We start from the raw sequence: 18678 nt of genomic DNA, 5'->3' as shown, positions 1-18678 counted from the left end.
GTGTTTGTTTCCCGGGAAAAAATGCAAATAATTAATCCACGATTCATCATATTGGGGTATCCATGGTCCACTCAAAGAATGCCCGGTTGTTCTTTGGCTTTTTGATTACATAAAAGATTGCATAAAATCTAGACAGCTTAGTGACACATTATTACTTGTACTATGTTATGTGCCCATATATATTAAAGCCATCAATTTGAATGCTAATTTTGTTAAACAAATTTTTTTTTTTAAAATTATAAAATCATAAAAAATTATTAAATGTGCCAAAGCTTTAAGTTTGATCCCCAAAAACTAAAATCTCAATTAAAAAAAAAAAAAAGAGTGAAAAAGTGGGAACTGGGAACTGATTAGTGTAGACCAATAGGTTTCTCCAAACATGTAAGAGCAAAATTCATTGCTTTCCATACATGATCCCCATATAAAAAGAAAGCAAGTGGTAGTTCACGTGACAAAGTGCTCTATCTCTGCAATTGTGATTTTCCCAATTGCTAAAGAAAATTAGATGATTTTCTAGCAGAAATTGAAAATATGCTTTTTATTGTGTGTGTTTTGGCTGTAAAAGCAGTGGTTTTTTTAAAATGGATAACGTCTTTTGAGAGGAAACAGAGTCTGGCATTTCACTCCCAAAATTGCACAAACTAGATTTAGGTGTTCAGAAAGTTTGCTTCGCAATCCATTCCAACAAAAGTCAAAATCTTCTTTTCAATGTATGTTTTTATTTTGGCCATGTTCACCACTGTAGGGTACTCGTGCTGTTTTAGCTCAGGACTGCAAAATATGTCTGTCCAATCACCTCCAAAGTGAAAAATAATAACCATGTCCTCTCTTTTTATTTTTTAACCTCTTTTATTTATTTATTTATTTTTTGGGCTGCATTTTCAAAATTTAAAATTTGCTCCATTAACTTTTAAGTTTAGCTTCCAAAATTTATGTATATTTGGATTCACAAATCATGATTTCCAATAGTTGTCAATGTTTTCAAATTTGTTTACACATTTATGATTTTTCTAAGTATATTAGGAAATGCTTTTGTACCCTAAAGCATTTTTACTTGTAACTTTTCTAGCAGTGTTGTCCCGCCAACATTTACTGCAATAGACAGGGGATTACCAAAATATACAGGCTCAATAATTACATCATAAATATTCATCACTGATAATATTAAGTTATAAATATATTAAATATTAAATAGAGAAAAAAAGAAAAGAAAAGTAAAATTTTTTATTTAGTGTTTGCTCCACAAGATCCTGTAGGGTGGCGCAGGTGGCTCAAGCCCCCACAAAAGACAAACCAGCTGGTCGATCGCGCACACACATGGCCAAACCAATTCACCCCCACAGCCCACACACGCCCTCCTTTGCCTATTAGCTTGGCAGTACCACTAGCAAAATTGTTTGCCCAAATCTCAATGTCCCAATAAAGAGAAAATTAGAAAAAGAGTGAGAGTGAGAGAGAGAGAGAGAGAGAGAGAGAGAGAGAGAGAGTGTGTTTCTTACTCATTTTAACTGGCATTTTCTTCTCAGCGTCTCCTCTTTCTTTCTGTGTCTCTCTCTAATTCTTTTTTAATAAAAAAAAAAAAGAAAAAAATAAAAGAAAAACATAAATATGAAATGGGGTTTTAATTTTAAAGCCATTTTGGATCCAAAACATCCTCACAAAATCGGTTCTTGGCCTGACCTAATTCCGTCATTAACGGTCACTTCACCACCTCTTCCTCTCTGACTGACTTTTTCTTTCTTCAACCCACTGGTTATTTTTTTATTATTATTTTCTATTTGTAAGCACCACCAAACTATCTCAAGCTTTGTTCTTTTCTACTTTTCTCTTTGTTGGTTGTCAATTTCCATGGTGGGTTTTTGATCAAATTCGAGTAGAAAGGAGATCTTCAGCTTGTTTCGGTTTCTGATTGTGTTTATGCCAAGTCTCTGATCCGTACGTTTGGTGGTACGGATTTTTTTTTTATTTTTTTGGGTTTTTAATAGGGACTTGGAGATGTTGACGTGTATAGCGCGCTCGAAGCAGCTCAACAATGGATCTCTGCCCCACCAAGAAGATGAAGATGGAGTCGTCGGCACTCCCAAGACTAAGCAAGCCATCAAGACTCTCACTGCTCAGGTAATGGTGCTCTTCCTCGGCTTTTGTTTGGTTTTGCGTGAAAATGTGGGACGAGAAAGGATTTGAATTCCACTTTATTTGACCCCAATTTGATTTGTTTGATTGGTATAGTTTGTCAACCTTTTGGTAAATAGGTAAAACACCCAGCTTCTATTTTCTCTAATTTTTTTCCTTCAGTTTCTTAGAAGCCAAACAGATGTTGAAGTTTCCACTTCCAGTTGCATTCTCAATATTCGTAGATAATACAGTGGAAAGGAATTGAATTATTCTAAAACTGATTTTGGGGTGTGGTTGTTTTTGTTTTTGTTTTTTTTCAGATTAAAGACATGGCATTGAAGGCCTCGGGAGTCTATAAGAACTGCAAACCGTGCTCGGGATCATCGAATGATAATCGGAATCGGAATTTCTCGGAATCCGATGCCGCGTCGGACTCGGCGAGGTTCCACTGTGTGTACCGGCGAACAGGGAGCTCAAACTCCACGCCGAGGGTGTGGGGAAAGGAAATGGAAGCGAGATTAAAAGCGCTTTCAAGTGGGGAAGGAACACCAGCTTCGGTGAGCGGAAGAACCGAGTCGGTTGTGTTCATGGAAGAAGATGAGCCAAAAGAATGGGTTGCTCAAGTGGAGCCTGGTGTGCTCATTACCTTTATTTCATTGCCTCAGGGTGGGAATGATCTCAAGCGGATTCGTTTCAGGTACTTTTTTTTATTTTTTGTTTATTGATCTGATTGTGGAGATTCCGATCTGCTTTGAGTGTTGTGTCACATGTTTTGTGATTTGGTAGTGACAGTGTAAAAATAGTGGTAATGGGGGTAATTAGGGTTTTAGTCAAGTTTGGACTTTGTCTTTTTATGATTGGAGCTTTTCTATTATCCTCATCTGAAAATTGGAAAATTTTGAATATGGGTTTAACTCGAATTTTAGGGGTTAAACCTTTGCCATATTTTGGCCTCTGTATTTAGGTCTTTGACAGTATGAGTAGACTGTGGTTGGGAAATTGCACGTGGAGTTTTTACTTTTCATATTCACCTGTACGGTGGATAGCCCTCTCTGTGGGTCTTAAATACAGGCATGGACTAAAGGAGGGGTCTATATGGGTTACAGCTTTTCTGTATTTCCTTGTAAATAATGGTGGAGTCAACAAGGTTCTCTTTTCTTCCTTGTCTATAATTGAAACTCATACAATAAAAACAATAATTTTATTGCCCTAATTGAAATCAACTGGGATATTTTAGTTCCCCTGCTTTTGATAAGTTATTTAGGCAATGGTGTGACTAGGTTTTATACTGTCTTGGGACTTTGGTTATGCAGAATCCTTTTAAAGGCAGTAGAATGTTGGATTGATCAACGTTTTAAGCACTAAAGAGAATTTCTGTTCCAAGTATGTATATCCAAGTTTTTTTGTTCCAAGTATGTATGGATACCGGTATGATGGTGCCTTTTGTCATGAATAGAATTTACATCATCTGCACCATGCAGCGGAGGTGACAATGTAATGTACTGTTTAGAATCTCAAAACTATTTTTCAATTATGCAAGCATGCTCTTTTTGCATTTTAACTGCCATTCACTATTCTATGGAACCAGAAGTTCTACAAAGCATACAGCGCTTTCTACTTCTACATGACCCCTTTTCTGTTTAGAATCTCAAAACTATGCTTTCTACTTCTACATGACGCCTTTCTGTTTAGAATCTCAAAACTATTGCATTCATTTAGTCATCTTTAGTTATTATCCATCGTAGGAGTTCTGAGTTAAATTTGCATAAAATTGATTCTGATATCATAATTTAGCTTCATCCAATTATCCACTGGAACCATTATCATCTATTATGTTTACCAGTTGAATATGGGTGTTAATAATTAGCATTTATGGTCGTTCATACGTTTAACCTATCTGTAGTTTAAATCATTTTACTTGGGTGAATGTTTTACTAATTTGCTTGCTTCAGTTGAGAATTAGAAGACAAGGTCTGATAAGCAGTCGGGACGGAAGGGATCTGAAAAATAGTATATAATGTTGAAGAAATTGATCACAGTAATCCGTGCATGTTGACTTGAGCTGAGTTAAACTATTAATAAGATGTTAACATGTATAATTATATGATTTTGTTGAATAACTTCTCTTGAATTATTCAAAAACTGATTCTGATATCCTAAGCTTTAAATTTTAATGCGGTGAAAGTACTTGGGGCATTTTTCTAGTAGGAGATCGGTGGTTTTGCTAATGATTGTTTTCAAAATTTGGTCAGCCGTGAACTATTTAATAAATGGCAAGCTCAAAGGTGGTGGGCAGAAAATTATGACAAGGTCATGGAATTATACAATGTTCAGAGGTTCAATCGCCAAGCAGTCCCTCTTCCAACCCCACCTAGATCTGAAGATGAGGTAAGCTCAAATCTTATTTTCCACTCAAAAACTTTGTTGTTGACTGCTTAAGGCAACTGATAGCCACATTAATTTTTCTTTTTCTTTTTTTTAATCATATGTTGATGCTTGTTAATGTTGTTGAATAAATCGTCAAACCTAGTTTGAGTCAGACATGGACATGACATTGGAACATAGAATTACCGACTCATAGCATTTTATAGATATTTAGCATTTAAAACCAACCTCTTTGGGGAGATGTGTTTAGTATCTTTCTCTGTATGTCTTTCTTTTCATTTTATTCTTCATTATGAGAATTTGGAATCTCCACAATTATTTTGTTTGTCTACTATTAAATATGGGAATGATCCATTACTGGATGGATTGGCACCTCAAGATCCTATAGACTAATTTGAAATATTTTGGTGAAAAATCTGTGGCCTTAAACGTTTTTGGGTGTTAAAAGTGTTTTCCATTATCTTTCAGAGCCCAAAGATAGAATCTGCTAGAGACAGCCCTGCAACTCCTCCTCTGAGCAAAGAGCGCCTACCCCGCAACTTCCGCCCAATGGGGATGGGCTACTCTTCTTCAGATTCACTTGACCAGCACCCAATGCAATCCCGTAATTACTATGATGCAGGGGGTCTAGCTTCAACCCCTAAACTATCTAGCATTAGTGGGGTGAAGACTGAGACATCATCAGTTGATGGTTCTGTAAGGACTAGTTCATCAAGGGATGCAGATCGTTCAGGAGAGCTTTCAATCAGTAATGCCAGTGACATGGAGACTGAATGGGTTGAACAGGATGAACCAGGAGTCTACATCACTATCAGAGCACTGCCAGGCGGTGCTCGGGAGCTTAGACGTGTCAGATTCAGGTTAGTAGGTTACAGTGTGGATGATAGTGGGATTTTGAAATTATTATATACGGTGTTATTTGGTGCTTCTCTGTTATATTAATTGTTGGGTGTTCTGTTCGTTAATTTCTAAATCAGAAACCAAATTTCGCTGATATGCACAATCTTTTGCTGTTTTTTGGGCCTACATGTGAAGTACTTAAACACAAATCCGCCGAAGATGAGAGATTATTCTGCAAACAACATCCCATGAGTGATAGACCTACCCTGGCAAATACTGCTTCCTTTTCATCCTTTTCAATTAGGCATTATAAGTAGGGGTGTTCACTTTAAGATGATTTATCATTTTCATTAGCATTTACAGTTGGTTATTTTTCTATCTAACATTTAATATGAATCTCACCCCTTTTCTAAGTTTGTTTGGTTACTGGGTTAAAATTTAATCCACAAAGCATTTAACATTTTGAAAACATTAGCTGGGGAATTTGCTTCCTGCCTTGGAATTTGATGACTCTTCAGTACAAATGAATGCAACCAGCTTCCAAGGTTTCAAAATTGTCCCTGATTGATATTCATGTTATAGTTAAGCTCTAATTAGTTTTGTTTGACTTGTGAAGATGGTTCTTCTGATCCCATCATGGAACATGAAGCTTCTTCAATTGTCTTAATAAAATATTATGCTCTACTTGTCCCAACGGTGATATTATGCCCCCCACAAACACACTCCTCTACTGGCATAGCCCCTGTTTTTTCTACTTTGATAACTCAAACTTTAAACCTCTTGTGAAGCAATTGCAAGTACGGTCAAGTTGGCTTGGATAATAATTTGTTCTATTTTCTGCAGCCGAGAAAGGTTCGGGGAAATGCATGCAAGGTTGTGGTGGGAAGAGAATAAAGCCAGGATACAAGAACAATACTTGTGAATGGGCGTATCTTCGTGATAATGGAGCTCAAATTATGCTTCCTCTTCACATGTGAATGTTAAGACAACAAAGCAATCATAGATCAACTCTGATCACCTTACTTCTGGTTAAATATATCTTTTGAGAATTGTGGATTTTTTTTTCCCCCTTTGTTCTTTTCCTTTATTGGTGGATAATATGTAAGTGTTGGTTTCTGTGGAGTGGGTGCGGGAAAAATGAAGTCAAGATGCTGGAAATGTTAACCGGTGACAAATGAAATTTAATTTTATAGCGACAAACTCGTCTCTCTTTATTCTTAATCTCGAACTGTCTTTTACTTTTTACTTTTCCTCTTTAAGAATTGTTTTTATTCATTGCAGTGGAATGTTCTTGTCATTTGCTAACCTAAGCTGGATGAGGTGAGCATTGATTCATTCCGTAGATTGGGTCTGTATTCATAAAGTTGCTGTCCTGCAATGGTTTACTTCTTCCTTAAGCAAAATATATGCTTCACCAGCCACTTATAATATGTATGGAAATTTCACTGCACATGTGAGAGAGAATTTTCTCTGAAAAAGTTTTTGTTGCATAAATGGTTGCTTTCATGTATTTTACTTGAAAGACCTTGACATGGTTAAGAAATTTAGAATTCGGGCACTTAAAAAGCATTGGACATGTATGCATGCCCTTTCTGTGCCAAATGATTCAAAAATCAAATCTGTCAGCTGGAATGGGCTTTTGGTGGTTGGGCAAGTACCGAGCCTGCCCCAAATCATTAATTGTTATTTTAATAAATATTTGAAAAACCAACAATTTTTTTTTGGAGAGAAAAAAAAAAAAAAAAGCCCAAGAAATTCTTATTCATCAAAAACAGAAAAAAAAAAAGGAAAAAAAGAAAAAGAAAACCAAAATAAAGTTTTGAGCGAAATATAATTTCTTTAAAAAAAAAAAATTAACAAGGTAAATGTAGTACGTCTCAACTTATTGAAAATGATCGTAAAAAACTTACTGAAAATGATTGTAGAATTACAGCTTTTTTATTTTTTATAAATTGTAACTTTTTATTTGGAGCTAATACAAAACAAATTATATATATATATATATATATATTTGGAGCTAATAAAGTCACTTAATTTTGTTATATACCAAAATAACCAGAAAGTGACAAAAAGAAAAAAGGAGCACTATTTAAAAAAAAATTTAGAGTTACCATAATACAATGATCATTAAATTTATTTATCAAAAATATAATATTATTGAATTAATTTATTTATTAAAATCATGTATCTATTTAGTAATTTATTTATATATATAATTCGAATATATTAATCAATAATATTTTAATATCTATTATTTGCTAACTAAATTTAATAAATATTTTAATATTTAAAAAAATCACTATTTCAAATTTTTTAACAAAAAGGCACAAGGAAAATAAACAAAAGAAGAAAAACTTGTTCGACAAGTTATTATTCTACCCTTCCCAACCAAAAAAAGGAAAAAAAGAAAAAAGAAAAAAAGAAAGTTATTATTCTACCACTTTCCTAATTATATAAAATCAATAAATTGTCATACAGAATTGACAATTATAAAATAACAATCGCTAAAATGGCAAAGAAATAACAATTATAAAATAACAATTGCTAAAATGACAAGGAAATAATAATAAAATTATTTCCATAGTAGCCAGATTTGGTGGACAGATTTGTATTATAAAATAGTAGCCATAAACTATTTCAGTTATTCCTTCAAAAAATGACAAGAATTCATACTTTACTAGAAGATATTTTTAATTGGTTCTTAATTATTATTCATTAATAAAATAATTAATTTAATTAAAATTTTTTTTACATGGTAAAATATGATTATTAATTTTAATTTTAATTTTTTTTGAAATATGAAAATATATGATTTATTTATTTAAGAGAAAAATATCAAATAAAAATGTGGGCCCCTCCCGGGTGGTAGGTTATGAGTAAATCCATTTGGTTGGGTTAGGGTCATTATAACTGTATTTAGGTATTCCCGCAATTTACTTTAAGCATCGAGGGCAAATCAACGTTTCCAAAATTCAAAGAATTTGCCCCGAAAGTCGCTTTGTCCTCGCTCCACCATCTCTCTCTCTCTCTCTCTCTCTCTCTATCTTTGCTTTACTTTCTCTCAGTTGTGTGGATGCTAAGCAAAACCCTAACCTTGTTTCTCTCTTATCCTCTCTGCAAACGTTTGGGTTTTGATTCCAAGCAATACATATCAAATTTTATTTATATATAATTTGATAAAATGGAAACCCACCTAGATCTGAAGATGAGGTAAGCCCAAATCTTATTTGACGACTTAAAAGGCAAGTGATAGTAACATTAAATTTTCTTTTATCATATGTTTGATGTTTGTTAATGTTGTCAACTATATATTAATGTTGTCAACTATATTTTCAAAACTTAGTTTTGAGTCACACATGGACATGAAATTGGAACTGGAACATATAATTATTGACTCATAGCATTTTAAACCGACCGCTTTGGGTAGATGCGTTTATGGAAAACCAAAATAAAGTTGCATGTGAAATGTACTTTTTTTTGCTTTTTTTTTTTTTTAAATAAAATTTATAACAAGGTAAATGTAATACGTCTCAACTTGTTGACAATGATAGTAGAATTATAACTTTTTTTTTTTTTTTGGGATCAATTATAACTTTTATTTGGATCTAATGCAAAAAAATAATAATAATAATAATAATAAAATAAAAATAATGGAGCTAATAAAGTCACTTAATTTTGTTGTATACCAAAATACCCACAAAGTGACACCGAAAAAAAAAAAAAAAAGAGCACTATTTTTTTGGTAAAAAAGAGTACAATTTGAAATTTTTTAACAAAAAGGTTAAAAAAAGAAAAAGAAAAAACTTCTTGGACAAGTTAATATTTCACCCTTTCCAAAAAATAAAATAAAATAAAAATTACTATTCTACCACTTTCCTAATTATAAAAAAACAATAAATTGTCATAATTGACAATTATAAAATAACAATTGCTAAAATGATAAGAAAATAATTACTAAGATGACGACATTATTTCTGCATTGAGATCTTTTTTTTTTCTATTTATTATTAATTTTTTATTGAGTGGAGAGATTTATATTATCAAGTGTAGTTATAAAACTTATTTCTGTTTTTCCTTCAAAATTTAACAAGAATTCATACTTTAATAGAAGGTACTTTTAATTTATTCTTAATTAGTATTCATTAATAAAAAAATTATTTACTTAATTACTTTAGTTTTTACGTGGTAAAATATGATTATTAATTTTCTTTTTAAAAAATGAAATACATGATTTATTTATTTAAGGAAAATAACAAATCGTATGCGGACCCCGTGGTGGGTTATGAGCATATCCATTGGGTTAGGGTTTTGCTAATCTCAATCCCAATCCACATTAACTGTATTTCCTAATAACATGAAAGGTATTCCCGCAATTTAGTTTAAACATCGAGGGCAAATCAGCGTTTCCAAAATTCAAAGAATTTGACCCCAAAAGTCTCTTAGTGGTAATAACGTTTTCAAAACCCTCGCTCCCCCACCTCACTCCCTCTCTCTTTACTTTCTCTCTCTATGTGCCGATGCTAAGCAAAACCCTAGCCTCGTTTCTCTCTTATCCTCTCTCCCAGCGTTTGGGTTTTGATTCCTAGCAATAGATATAAAATTTTATTCATATAAAAAAATTTACACATATTGGGTCCGTTTAGTTTGGGTTTGTTTTTTTTTTTTTTTTTTTTTTCCCCCCCCCCCCCCTGGAAAAATAGAGTGAGAGATGGTCTCTGGCTTGCGAGTCGAAGGTGGGACACAGATACTCTCAGCGGGAGTGCGCAAAACCATACAATCCATCAAAGAGATAGTGGGTAATCACTCTGATATTGATATATATTGGGCACTCAAAGAAACGAATATGGATCCTAATGAAACCGCCCAGAAATTGCTCAACCAAGGTGGGATTCGTACTGCTGTGGACTGTTTTTTTCCTGAATTTTCTTCTCTGTTTACGGCTTTTTCGTGTTGTTTTAGATAATGGGTTTTTCTGGTTTCCGCATATTTTTGAGTTGAGGAAGTGTTTGGTTTGGATATTGACGATGCTATTGTGAGTATTGAGGTTACTGAGGTCGTTTGGTAATGTGTTTGGGTTTTCAATACTAATGTTGAACTAGGGGTTGGTTTATGGACTGCCATAATTATACTTGTGTGTATTGAGGTACCTCACCTCTAAATTTTTCTTCTTTTGGTTTCAAAGTTTTGGGTTGAAATAGCCATATGGGTTGTGGTTAAATGTCTGAACTTTGTTCATAATGCCCCTGAATAATGAAATAAGTTCAGTTTGCTCTATTTAGGTTTTTTATGAAAACTTTACTTTGACTGCTGTTTGGTTTTTGGTTTATGGCTGACTGAATATTTACTTTTGAAGCCTGATTTTTATTTGGAAAGCCATCGTCATCCCCCCCCCCCCCCCAAAAAAAAAAAAAAAAAAAGAAGAAGAAGAAGAAGAAGGAAGACAAAATGACCATAAATTCAGTTGGTGAAGATGCCTATTTACTGAAATTTTAAATTTGAATTATTCTGTATTCCTAGATTAGTTGTTATGCTGAAGAAACCATATGTGTAATTTGTCTTTGTGCGATTGTGATTCTAATGCTTAGAACAATTGGCTTTCTTTGGAATGCTTGTGTTCATGTTTGGAAGTTCCCAAGTTAGGTGGGCTTTTGCTAGCAGTCTTAGTGGTTAAGTTTTATTTCATTTATTGTTGTGCTCGTATTCATAGATTGCTTAGCAGATATTTTGATGTAGTGATAGCTTAATTATCTTGTGCTTCTATTTTGTTGGATATTGTTATGAACATGTTCCTCTTCATTTTTCTCACCTTTCTTCCACTATAAATTTCTTATCAAGGAAGAAATTTCTTATTTGTTATTCCATTCTGCAAATTGTATAATATACCTTTTATTATATTGAAATATGGAGTTCTCTTTATTATTATTATTTTTAAAAATATTATGATGGCTTTTAATTAATATGGAGATGAAGTTTTCTTATTATGGGTATACTTGTTATTACGCAGATACATTTCATGAGGTGAAGAGAAAAAGAGACAAGAAAAAAGAGGTATGTCTGATATTTTATTACTATTTTTTTCATGTTATGATTTGGATAATTATTATATATCCTTGTGCCTTCCAACTATTAGTGCGGCGTTGTTATTGTAATAAATACCTCGTTTAAATAATAACGCAAATTTTAAGTGCATTCCTTGATGGTCTTAGCTAAAATGTGTTTGTGGATAAAATGCTTTTGACATCATGGCTTTTTATGCTATAAGCTGTCAGTTTAGACTATTTCTTTATTTTCCTAGAGTATGCATGCTTTGATCCTAAGCAGTTTTTTTCTTGCTTAACGACTATGGCTACTTGATATGGGAGGAAACAATGCAAGCTTTGACCGCATGTTAGATGCTTGAACCATACTATATTTGGCAAATAAACATATGTGCTTCTTTCATTTTTAGTTTAAAAAAATGGTTAGAGCCTATAGTTTTTGTGATGGATAAACAGTAAGGAGAAACAGGGGAAATAAGAGATAAAAACTTTCATAGTACCTAACTGTTCAACAAATAAGCTGGCTTTGCTTGTTTGCATCATTATGTCATCAGTTATGGAAGATGTCTGGGTTCTTTTTTGTTGTTAAATATTAATTGTGTTTATTTGTATTGGCATTAACTTTTGTTGAACTTTTCCAAGGTAATGTTTTAACTTTTACTAACATGTACTTTTGGTCTTAGAATATGGGACATGAGGGCTCTGCGGATCCTAGAAGATATTCTGAGAGTGTGGGTCAAGGAATGCAAACAAATACGTATTCTGATCGTAATGTTCGTAAAGGAGCTTATGCTCGAAATGTATTACCTGGTAATTCAGATATGTTAGAAGTTCATTTTATGTTTTGCTTGGTGCATTTTACTTTCTGTTTCTTTTAGAAAAAGTAACATTCTTGCAATTGGTCTAAAACTGTGTAATTTTGCCGCAACATGGTGTTCAAGGTCTTCACACAGTGGTTGATTGGAAGCTAAAACCTTGTGTAACCTGATTATTAGATTGTGGTTAAGTAGGATGAGTAGCATGGTCAAATTTTATGACTTGGTCAACATTGGTTCTAATTAAGGTCTTCAAGGCATACTCTTAAACCTTGTGTTGTGGCTTGTATTTCAGACATTATGTACATTTAAGAATCTTTTTTGGGCATTATGTTCCATGAAGTTCAGCTAATTGAGCTTGGTCATTTTGTATGACAGTACATTCTGTCTGTTATATTTGCATGGAAATTCCTGACAGCATGTTTTCTATAATTTATTTCATTGGCATATGTTGCTATGTCTTATGTTCATTTTATTGCTAGTGATCATTCATACCCTACTACATGCAGGAGTCAGCAAAGAGTTCCGTGTTGTGAGAGACAATAGAGTGAACCGAAATGTGAGCAGAGAATTGAAGTCTGCTTCACCACAACGTCCAAAATCTGTCAATGAGAAAGTGAAATCGAGTGTTTCTGGAAAGGGGTATGTATTTTTCTTTTTGTTAGTGTGTTAATTTTTTTTTATGGTACTTGGTTGGTAAGGTTATGCTTAACTGAATGTTATCAAATATTAACGATAAAAAATTTAATGGGTTGTTCCTGTGAATCAAAGAGTTCTATTTAAGAACACCAGATTGTCAAAACTGTGATAAAATGTAATATATATATATATATATTATCTAGATATTATCTGTTTGCAACTAAGAAGCCATGTAGTATTAGAGTATGCCTTATTCGTTTAGATATTTCTAGTATTGTAGTATGGATATATTTATTATTGTTTACATATATGAATAATACTAGAAAAAGCAAGGTTAGATGAGCTACATTGTTATGATGTAAAAGGTATGAGCTACATTGTTACGATGTAAAAGGTGTTTTATCTTGCTTTGGTAGTGAAGTATGAATTTGGATTTGGAGAGTATGCAAGCCAGTTAATTCACAAATTGTAACAACAAACCAATCTAGGATTGTTTAGAGAAAAGTTTTCGGATTGCTTAATGCAGAAAACATCAAAAATGGTCTTTTCGGTTTAGAGAAAAATTTGCATGTTTCCTGATTCTTTGAGGAACCAGTCAAAAAATCCTCAAGGTAGCTGTAATCTATGCTGAATAATGTGATAATGTTTATAATTACTGGTGCCTGGAAAATAGTAAGCTTTTTCAAGGTTGACATTGTAGGGCTAATTTCCAGTGAGCTTGGCTTTTTCCTAAATTTGACGCTTTTCTTGTTAAAATCTGGCTCTATAACTGATACAAGGGTGAGTTATTTTTGCAACCTGTAGCATTTGATGAATTTGATCTTCACATGGAATGCTTCTAAAAAGGATTTTGGGTAAACAAGAAATGAGAAGGCAGAAGCAATGAGGGAACTTAAATGGAGCCTTTTGTGTTCACCCTCCATTAATAAATTAAAAAAAAACCATATTCTTATAAGACCAATACAGAAAATAACCCTTTTGATATTTATTTAGGCTAAGCTGGGACCTCAAGGAAACTGAGTTTCATTTGATGGTAGAGATGATCATTTTAAAGGTGTTGTTAGAGACCACTTTTTATAAAGCCTTCAATTTCAGGGGTCAGTTTGTGCTATTCTCACAATTTTGCATTTTCCTTTTGCGTTGATTTCTTTTGGTTGGAAAACTGTGCAAAGATATGTTATTGTTCTGGCAAGACATTGATATTTGCCGTTTTACTCCTGTCAGTCCAGCAGGAAGTTCAGGCAGTCAAAAGCCCTCTGGTGGTGAAATTTCATCTCAACCTTCGAAGGAGTTATTTGATTCTCAATTTAGAATTGCTCAAGGTGCTAGTTCCGGTGGCATGGTTAGAAAAGAGGCATTTGAAGAGAAGCGGCTTACTACAGTTTCAAATGCAGCTTCACGAGTACAAGCAGGGAAGGCAAACACCTCTCAACCACATTTTGCAGTTGTGGCGTCAAGTAGTTCTACTATTGGGGTGTATTCCTCTTCCACTGATCCTGTCCATGTGCCATCTCCTGATTCCAGATCTTCTGCTGCTATTGGAGCTATTAAGCGTGAGGTTGGGGTGGTGGGTGTTCGTCGGCAGTCTTCTGACTCCAAGTCATCTATACCAAGTGGTTCTTTGTCAAATTCACTTTTGGGAGGCGATGGTTCTACAGAATCTTTTCGGTCTTTTAACACTGTTTCTAAAAATGATCAACTTAGTCAAGCTTCTGAATCTGTTATGCCTGGAACGCCAGTGAGCAGATCCTTCCTTGGTAGTCAGTATAATAGCAGGCAACATCAACAGCCAGTGGGGCATCAGAAAGGTATAATTAAACGCGAAACAAACTGTCTTTTGAGAAACATTGTTAAGTGGAAATTATGGCTCAAATATAGGAGAAGCTGTGTTATAATATGGTCCAAGTTAATGTTTTGAATTATATTTTTAAAAGCCTTGCATTACAAATTTTTTAGCGAAAAGCCTTAAGTTTACGAGGGAAAGCTCTGTAGTAGCTTCCATTTGGTTTTCATTTTGTTGCGTGTGGGATTTTGTGTGTACCCAATTTGGGCTATGTAGAACCCATTACACAAGCTGCTAGCACGACAACATTATATAAGAAGCTCAAAGTTATGCAGTTTTAAAGGAGTAATTTTATTGAATTGTTGAAGGTCTTTTCTTTTGTTTTTTCACATTTAGTTACTATCCTTGGTTCAATAAAATTTGGATTTTCTTTTTTTAAATATACCCTTTCATTCATACTGACAACAATGGGATTTTGTGCAGCTTCCCAGCCTAACAAGGAGTGGAAACCTAAATCAAGCCAAAAACCAAGTGTTAGTAGCCCTGGAGTGATTGGAACACCTACTATATCTGTTTCACCTCCTGCTCATGATTCTAAAGATTTGGCGACTGAAGCAGCTAAGATGCAAGATAAGCTTTCACGAGTAAACATATATGAGAATCAGAATGTCATAATTGCGAAGCATATTAGAGTCCCTGAGACTGATCGTTGTCGGCTGACCTTTGGTAGCATAGGGGTGGAGTTTGATTCTGCTAGGAATCTAGTTAATGGATTTCAAACAGGATCAATGGAGGAATCAAATGGGGAACCTGTGGCCAGGTTGGTGTTACTTTTTTGAAATAATTATCCATCTTTTGGGATGTTATAATTTGGTAACTGAAAGAAGAATATTGGAAAGTTTGAATGCATGAATTTATTCAATTGTATTTGTCTGGAACCTACATGTACAGGAATGATTGGTTGAGTTCCTACCATTAGCATAGAATATATGAAGGTCAAAAGAATTTGTCATCAATTGTTGGCATTTATGATACATTTACACATTAAATATTTATTTAATATTTAATAAAGCAAAATAGGTTATAAGATCTGTGGCATAATGTTTTAACTTATTTCTGAATGTTGTGCAGTTTATCGGCTTCGATTCCGGAGTCTTCCAATGATGATGCTTCAGGCAGCAAGCTGGTAGATTCTCTTGAAGACCAAGTTATGAATTCTGGATCTGATTCCCCGCCATCAGCTGCAGCATCCGATCAGCAATTGACTGATAAGAATGAGTCCTCAAGTCCTCAGAATTTGGACAGTTATGGAGATATTGGATTGGTTCGAGATAACAGTCCATCCTATGCTCCTTCAGAGTCGCATCAGCAAGTTCCTCCAGAATTACCAGGTTTTTCGGTGAGTTTATTCTCCATGTTGTATGACAGTTCAGTTTCTGAGCCAAATTTTGATCCCCATGAAGTACTTCACTTGATGTATTGTTTGGTTGTGCAAATGTGTGACTTCCCTTAAAAAACACTTTTTTATTATTTTTTATTTTTTTAATATGGCGTTTCTGTTCTTAACTTGTGGCTGAATGTTTCTGATTCTTGTTGGTTTGCTAGCAGGCTTATGATCCCCAGACTGGTTATGACATTCCTTATTTTAGACCGACAATGGATGAAACTTTAAGAGGTCAAGGCCTAATATCTCCTCAGGAGGTAAGCTGAGTTATCCAGCATGGTGACATGGAGTTTGAGTTTTGTAGAATAGGTCGAGCTTGTCTATTGCCATTAGCTTTTTTGTAGTCATGTTTATTGATTGTTAAGCTAAAAGTTTAGATTGCATAGTAAGGTGTATTGTATCTGTAATGATGTTTGTATATATCATATGCGGTTTATTCATGCGTGTTATATCTATATGTGCATTCAGAGCCTTTTACATGGACAACTACAACTGAAAATACTATTGTTTTTTGTTTCTTTTTCGATTGAGCATCAGTTTATGACGTTTATGTATTGTTTTTCTAATTTGAAACTTACTCTATTTACTCTGTTTGACTGTAGGGCTTGAGTTCACACAATGCCAATAGCAGCCCTGCATCAACCATTGCCATGGTACACCAGCAGCAACAACCTCCTGTGGCACAGATGTATCCGCAAGTTCATGTTTCTCATTTCGCAAATCTTATGCCATATCGACAGTTCGTTTCACCAGTTTATGTTCCGCCAATGGCCATGCCTGGCTTTTCTAGTAACCCTGCCTATCCTCACCCATCCAGTGGCAACAGTTACGTACTGATGCCCGGAGGTGGTACTCATCTAAATGCTAACAGCCTCAAGTATGGAGTTCCGCAGTTTAAGCCTGTTCCTGCTGGCAGTCCTACAGGGTTTGGAAATTTCAGTAATCCAAATGGGTATGCTATCAATGCACCTGGTGTTGTTGGGGGTGCCACTGGGCTTGAAGATTCATCTCGAATCAAGTATAAAGATGGCAATCTTTATGTTCCAAGTCCTCAGGTGAGAAGTTTACCCTTATGTGCAAAGATTTATGGACAAAATGAAAATACCTTTCTACTATTAAAACTTTCGAAGTGCATTGGCCTGAGTTGATTGCTTGGATATGATACTTAAGCAGAATGTAAGGGACTTTTACTTCCAATAAGTGTAACCTGGGGCCTAAATAATGACTTTGAGATGTTATATCACATCTAATTACGCTTTTAGTAGGATGTGTATCCATTGTCAAGTCTAGTGAAAAGAAGGATAAGTTATCATTGTTTCATCATTGTTTTGGCAAAGGAGTAAAAGATAGAATCATAGAAAACCGAAAGTGTGACTTATGGCTGAGAAAGCAATATATTTAAATTGTTTTTAACTTTCAGGCTGATTATCTCATCAGCATGTCTGCCATATGGTTGAATAATAGTTCGTTTGAAAAATAATGAATCCTATGCATGCTACTATGATATGGCTATAATAAAATATCTTCAACATTCTATTCTTTGTGTCAAATACTTAATTGATGTAGTAAAATTCCTGGCACAACCGATTTAATAGATAATGTTATGCTGTAGCATATTTGCTCCCCAATTATTGTGATACAAGTTCGTATGACTAGCATGAAGAATTAAACTACAATTTGGTGTGATTTTAACCTTTGTTATTTAAATGTTTGACATGACAGGCTGAGACATCAGAGATTTGGATTCAGAACCCAAGGGAGATCCCAGGATTGCAATCCACTCCATATTACAACATGCCTGGGCAAACGCCTCACGCTGCTTATTTGCCGTCTCACACCGGTCACGCTTCCTTCAATGCAGCTGCAGCACAGTCTTCCCACATGCAATTCCCAGGTTTGTATCATCCTCCTCCACAGCCCGCAGCAATTGCCAATCCACACCATTTGGGCCCGGCAATGGGCGGTAATGTTGGAGTTGGGGTAGCAGCAGCTGCTCCTGGGGCACAGGTCGGTGCATATCAGCAGCCTCAATTGAGCCATCTCAACTGGACAACAAACTTCTGAAAAAGAATGTGAATGTGAATCTAACCTCACTTCGTTGTAAGGGACTGGAGTTAGCTATAGAAGGGTCTCTCTTTCTTTACCGGTGAAATGAATTGACACATAATTTTATTAATGCATCATCCGGCCTTTAGTTTTCAATCATCCTGTCTTTTTATTTTTATTTTTTTGGATGGTGGTGTTGGGGGAGGCTGAAAATTATCTTGTCCATTTGGTAGCTGTTTAGTTTCACCTTCACATCTCACAAAACCGTATGCACAATGTGTGGGGGGTTTATACAAGGATTTTTGGGTTCTAACAGCTCTGAAATTTTACTCTTGAGTTGCTCACGCAGATTGATTTTTCTTTTTAAAGGACATCAAAGGGATTTATTTATTTATGTTTTGACATAACAAAGGAGACTGGGCAACGGATTGATGATCTCTGCGCGAGGTATAAATCTAGTCTAAATGGAAGCTAACACCCCACTAATTGTGTTAGAAAATTTTCAATTTATTAATACTAAAACTAAATTGAGATCCTCTATTACAAGGGAAATGAATGTAAAGGATCTAAATC

General features: G+C 34.5%; 2 protein-coding genes across 3 annotated transcripts; both read left to right on the top strand.

Annotated features, from left to right (window-relative positions):
- The first annotated feature begins 1409 nt into the window (after positions 1 to 1409).
- LOC107403439 (protein Brevis radix-like 2) lies at positions 1410 to 6561 on the top strand. The gene is made up of 5 exons (XM_016010330.4): positions 1410 to 2118; positions 2436 to 2812; positions 4368 to 4503; positions 4969 to 5360; positions 6184 to 6561. The coding sequence occupies exons 1-5, from the start codon at positions 1996 to 1998 to the stop codon at positions 6260 to 6262; spliced, it is 1107 nt and encodes a 368-aa protein (XP_015865816.2). The 5' UTR covers positions 1410 to 1995; the 3' UTR covers positions 6263 to 6561.
- A 3222-nt stretch (positions 6562 to 9783) lies between these two features.
- Positions 9784 to 18261, top strand: LOC107403488 (GBF-interacting protein 1-like). 2 transcript variants are annotated; one of them, XM_016010377.4, is made up of 10 exons: positions 9784 to 10223; positions 11345 to 11388; positions 12062 to 12188; positions 12703 to 12835; positions 14057 to 14640; positions 15099 to 15435; positions 15747 to 16014; positions 16221 to 16316; positions 16662 to 17114; positions 17782 to 18261. In XM_016010377.4, exons 1-10 carry the CDS (start codon positions 10049 to 10051, stop codon positions 18121 to 18123), a joined length of 2559 nt encoding a protein of 852 aa, XP_015865863.3. In that variant the 5' UTR covers positions 9784 to 10048; the 3' UTR covers positions 18124 to 18261. The 2 variants fall into 2 exon arrangements, with proteins under 2 accessions (XP_015865863.3, XP_015865871.3); XM_016010385.4 differs by having other exon boundaries at positions 9785 to 10223; positions 16224 to 16316.
- The last annotated feature ends 417 nt before the right edge of the window (positions 18262 to 18678 follow it).

Source organism: Ziziphus jujuba, chromosome 1 (assembly GCF_031755915.1).
Source record: "Ziziphus jujuba cultivar Dongzao chromosome 1, ASM3175591v1".
Classification (NCBI taxonomy): domain Eukaryota; kingdom Viridiplantae; phylum Streptophyta; class Magnoliopsida; order Rosales; family Rhamnaceae; genus Ziziphus; species Ziziphus jujuba.
Note: the sequence above shows the minus strand (reverse complement) of the source record. Positions and strands in the feature narration are given on the sequence as shown.